Genomic DNA, 5144 nt, shown 5'->3' on the forward strand with positions numbered 1-5144 from the left:
ATGGGATGAGGGGGAGGGATGAAAACTGGAAAAGGGGAGATTGAGATGTGATCTTGGGAAGAAATTCTTTGCTATGAGGGTGGTGAGACCCTGAAAAAGGTTTCCCAGAGAAACTGTGGCTGCCCCATCCCTGGCAGTGTTGAAGGGCAGGTTGGATGGGGCTTGGAGCAACCTGGGCTGGTGGGAGGTGTCCCTGCTCATAGCAGGGAATGATGATGTTTAATATCCCTTCCAACCTTCACCATTCTATGTTGCTATGATTCTGTGTGTTTTTCTTCATGTTTTCAGATGTATGTAGCTCTCACCAGGTGAGGGAGGGTACCTATTTCTCCATCTTTAAAAGAGTCGGTAGCTGTGAGGCAGCTGAGGTTCAGATGATGTGAAAAGAGATGTTGCACTACTGCCAGTTGCTTCTTTTTCTATTTTGTAACCAATATTTTTAACAAGGACACCTGCAGAGCATGAGGACTAACTGCAGCTTGAGCACGAACTGCTCTGTCTGCTCTTACAGCTTCTACCTTGTGTAAAACATGAATTTCCCTCAAGGCTGCCAGGGAAAAGCATCAGTCACAAAACATGAGCCATGGGGGTGATCAGGGGATTTTTTACATTCTCTGTGTTAAGAAGCTGTGTTTTGCACAGGTTTCTTCTACATTGGAAACCCCTAAAAAACAGTAAGGCCTTTATTAACATTTTGTAAAAGATTTGGTTTGGTAAATCCTTTAATTGCTTCACCTGTAATTATTGGCTTCTCCTTCCCACAAATTATGTGAGTCATGTTGTTCTGCCATATCTCTATTAACTGCACACATTCCTCTGGTCATTCTATTTATTTCATGGCCCTGAAGTGTAAATAAAACAATCTGGTTTGTGTTTGGTTTTGTTTTTGGCTTTAGTTTAAATAATTTTCCACAATATCCTGGCTAGGAGTAATTTTTTTACTGTGAATGTGCTTCTGTGAATCACAGTTTGGAATGTGAGGAACCTTATGTATTTATTCAAACTGAGGTTATGGACCTGTACTTCAGGTCATGTTTCCTCTGGTTCCTCTAGTCCCACAGGTGATGGATATTGTTCCTCTCCTTGGATTGGCCTCCAACAAGCATAATCAGAAAGGAAAATTCCATTTATTCATAGTTATTAGTATTTTTTGGTTTTTAATCTGAAGGCAACTCGAAGGAGACAAATGTAAAAGCTTGGTCGGATGCCTCTCTTGAGCTGAATTTCTGATTGGGTTATTATGCCTGATCCTGGTGCTCACAGGAGAGTTCAGGAACTGCTTGGATATCTCTTACCTTCTCATGTAGGAGAACATCTCTCCAAAGGGCAGTCCCAAGCCATACACTCCAGTCCCAAAGCCCCTGGAATGGCCTCACTGGTCATGGACACTCCTGACTATTTAATATAAAATGATTCCCTACCTTTGAAGAGGAAAAAATGCAGAAGGTCACTGATTCTTATCACTGAGATGACAAATCTGAAGCATGTGCTTCCTACCAAGATGTAGTTTCCCCACCTCTGAGCCACCTTCAAAAGCAATTTTAAGTATTGAAGGGAAAACCAAATTTCATTTATTGTGAGATTTCCAGCAAAGCGCCAGGGTGGGTGAAACGAGCGCCTCACGCTCTGTGGGCCTGCAAATTATCTCCTGATCACAGCCTGTTATCAAAACAGTTGCAACAAAGGAAGGCAGCAGCAGGGGAAAACATTGTTTCACAAGATGTAGAGGATGGTTGCGTAAAAGAATCTCCCAATTTCTATTCTCTAAGACAGCCTATAAAAGTGCTCGTCACTCCGGGCTCTGGAGCTGCCTCTGCTGACTTATTCTTGGTGACTGGGTAAGTCAGATTTAACTGAATCAGCTCATAATTATAGCTGTGGTTTTACAGGAGAATTAATATGACATTGTATCTCCTGCCTTGTTTCAGAGTAGGACTTAATTGTCTCAAATCATTTTACCTGGAGACTGTAACTTGCCTGTGGGGTGGATTCAGGCATCACCATTTGTGTGTGTGTGGGGGGAAATGATTAATAATTTTTAAAATGTCAGTTCCTCAGAGATGAACATCTCTCTGTGGAGACAGGATACTCTGAAAATGTTGTCTGGATGGGACTGAACCCCAGATAAAAAGCACAGCAAAGGCAATGGTGTGGGGAAAGGAATGAGGTATTCTTCCCAGGACTCATTTTGGGAATAGACTATGGGGCAACGGAGCACTGGAGAGGAGGGGGAGTAGACTTAGAAGCCTCTTCCCAACAATCCATCTCACCAACTCAGTGAGCTCTGTAATGCACCGAGTCTACTTTAGAGTAGGATGGATTGTGCCTTAGAAATGGTGATGATTTTTTAGCATTTAATTCTTTTTAGTGACTGACTTTTACACTCAGCCACGCGAGTCTGCAGCTGCTCAGATGGATGTCATTGGACGCATCCTCTCAACCCCTGTTGCTATAACACAGCTTGTTCTTTCCCTCCTCTGGCTGTAGCTTCACCAGGCTGGTGCACTCTCTGCCTTTCAGGTTGACTTGCCTTCTGGAAAGATGTCTTTGTATGGACCACTGCTTAATGCCTCCTGTTCTCAACCATGTGACAGCGGCTGCTCTTATCCCCCTACCTACGCTACAAATGAACTATGTATCAGGTCATGCCCAGAATCAACTGCAATCGTGTACCCACCACCCGTGTGCCTGACTTTCCCAGGACCCATTATGGCCTCATGCCCTCAGTATAGTGAAGTGTATAGTGGCAATCCTCTTCATTCCATAGGCTCTGGAGGAGGTGGAGGAATGGGCTCTGGAGGAGGAGGAATGGGCTCTGGAGGTGGAGGAATGGGAATGGGTTCTGGAGGTGGAGGAATGGGCTCCAGAGGAGGAGGAATGGGCTCTGGAGGTGGAGGAATGGGAATGGGTTCTGGAGGAGGAGGAATGGGCTCTGGAGGTGGAGGAATGGGAATGGGTTCTGGAGGAGGAGGAATGGGCTCTGGAGGTGGAGGAATGGGAATGGGTTCTGGAGGAGGAGGAATGGGCTCTGGAGGTGGAGGAATGGGTTCTGGGGGTGGAGGAATGGGCTCTGTATGTGGAGGAATGGGCTCCGGAGGAGGAGGAGGAGGAATGAGCTCTGGTGGTTCCTGTGGTGGAAGTATGTCCTCTGGGATGGGTTCCCGTTGTTCGGGCATGGGAGGGGGCTCCCTTGGTGGGGGGAGCTCCTGTGGTGGTGGAATCTACCGCTGGAGAAACTTGTACCGAAACTCATTGCTCGCAGGAACGGGTAGAAACTATTTGCCCTTTTCCAGCGGGTACTATCGGTATCGCTACGGGAACTATGGGGAAATTTAGGCCTTTAAGAGTCGTGACTGAAAGAAGCATAAGATACAAACTGGTAACTGACACATAGACCTGGAAATCAGACATGGCAACCAGTCTCTGCTCCAGCAAGAGCTGGAGTTGCTTGGAATCTCTTTACACTGTGTATTGTCTAAGGCTTTAGCATGCCAATGTTGCCTCACCTTGCCATCTGTGCATGTTATATTTTGTTCTTTCTGAACCTGAAGAGACTAAAACAAGGAATGGGACTTGAGCTTGAAAGTGTCCAGCTGAAAGAAGAACATCTTGCGAGCCCTGTACTCCTCAGAACAACTGATCTCTGTAGTCCTTGTTGGAATGGAAATGACATTCTTTGTCTCTGCATTGCCTCACTTTGCAAGAATATGTTCCACTTCTTCTTTGTATTAAAGCCCTGTCGCATCAAAACTCTGTCTTCTGCCTCTCAGTTGGTTGTGATTTCTTGGTTACAAACCAGTTTGAAAGAAGTTCACTTTGTGGATCAATTCTTAGGCATTAATAATTAAAGAAAAGCCACTCGTGTCCTGGGCTGCATCAAAGCAGCGTGGCCAGCAGGTCAAGGGAGGGGATGGTCCCCCTCTGGTCTCCCCATCTGGACAACTGTGTCCAATTCTGGAGCCCCCAACATAAGGACATGGAGCTCCTGGAGAGTCCAGAAGAGGCCAGAAATATGATCCAAGGGCTGGAGCAGCTCTGCTCTGGAGCCAGGCTGGGAGAGTTGGGGTGTTCAGCCTGGAGAAGAGAAGGCTCCAGGGAGACCTTAGAGCACCTTCCAGTGCCTGAAGGGGCTTCAGAAAAGCTGGGGAAAGACCTTGGACAAGGGCTTGTAGCAAGAGGACAAGGGGAAGAGATTAGAACTGAAAGAGGGGAGATTTAGATTAGATATCAGCAGGAAATTCTTTAATGTAGCTGTGGTGAGACACTGTCCAAGGTTGCCCAGGGAAGCTGTGGCTGCCCCATCCCTAGAAGTGTCCAAGGGCAGGTTGGATGGAACTCAGAGCAAACTGGTCTGGTGGGAGGTGTCCCTGCCCACACAGGGGTGTTGGATCTAGATTACCTTTAAGGTCCCTTCCAACCCAAACCATTCCATGATTCTGTGACCATCATCAGAGCAGAATTCATTCCCCTGTATGGCCAATAGATTTTTTCAGAAATACTTCAGTATTTTTTCCCCTTTCTGATGTACACCCTTAGAACAGAATCATAGAGTAACTTAGGCTAGAAGACCTTCTGGGGGAGGTCTGGTACAGCTCCTGCTCAAAACCAAGGGAACTTTGGTGGTAGGTCTGTTACTCTGGGTCATTACCAGTCACCTCTTAAATATCCCTGAGGAAACCGTTTTAACAACCAGTGGAGGCTGCAAAGACTCCACATGTCCTGACATGAGCAGAAGGCAAAGTTTTGCTCTGATTTATCTGGTCTTGCTGGTAAAATATTTTATCCGATTACAGACTGTGAAGGGAACTGGGCCAGCCCAGATCTGAGGGTTGTAGGCAGGCAGGGCCAAAAGAAATGTGAAGTTCTCAATATCCAGTTGGGAACTGGACTACAAGTCTTGCACCTTGCACATGCCTTGAAGTCAGCCTAGAACTTCACCCCAGCAGCTGCCTCAGGTTTTTTTTCCTTAGAAGCCACTTGGATGGTTCTGCTGCTCGTGACACGAGAGGGCGCGACACGAGAGGGCCCGTGGGCTGAGCCAGGGCTGCCCTGCCAAGCACAACACTCATTTCCTTCCTTTGATTGTCTTAATCCTTGTGGTTTGTTAACTTAATTGAAGCATTTAGACATTGAGTGATTTGAGC

The 5144-nt window shown here is 46.5% G+C and overlaps 1 protein-coding gene across 1 annotated transcript; it reads left to right on the plus strand.

Annotated features, from left to right (window-relative positions):
- The first annotated feature begins 2541 nt into the window (after positions 1-2541).
- Positions 2542-3336, plus strand: LOC127394916 (claw keratin-like). The gene is made up of 3 exons (XM_051641224.1): positions 2542-2821; positions 3014-3076; positions 3182-3336. Exons 1-3 carry the CDS (start codon positions 2542-2544, stop codon positions 3334-3336), a joined length of 498 nt encoding a protein of 165 aa, XP_051497184.1.
- Positions 3337-5144: the final 1808 nt, after the last annotated feature.

The sequence above is a fragment of the Apus apus genome, chromosome 27 (assembly GCF_020740795.1).
Source record: "Apus apus isolate bApuApu2 chromosome 27, bApuApu2.pri.cur, whole genome shotgun sequence".
Classification (NCBI taxonomy): Eukaryota; Metazoa; Chordata; class Aves; order Apodiformes; family Apodidae; genus Apus; species Apus apus.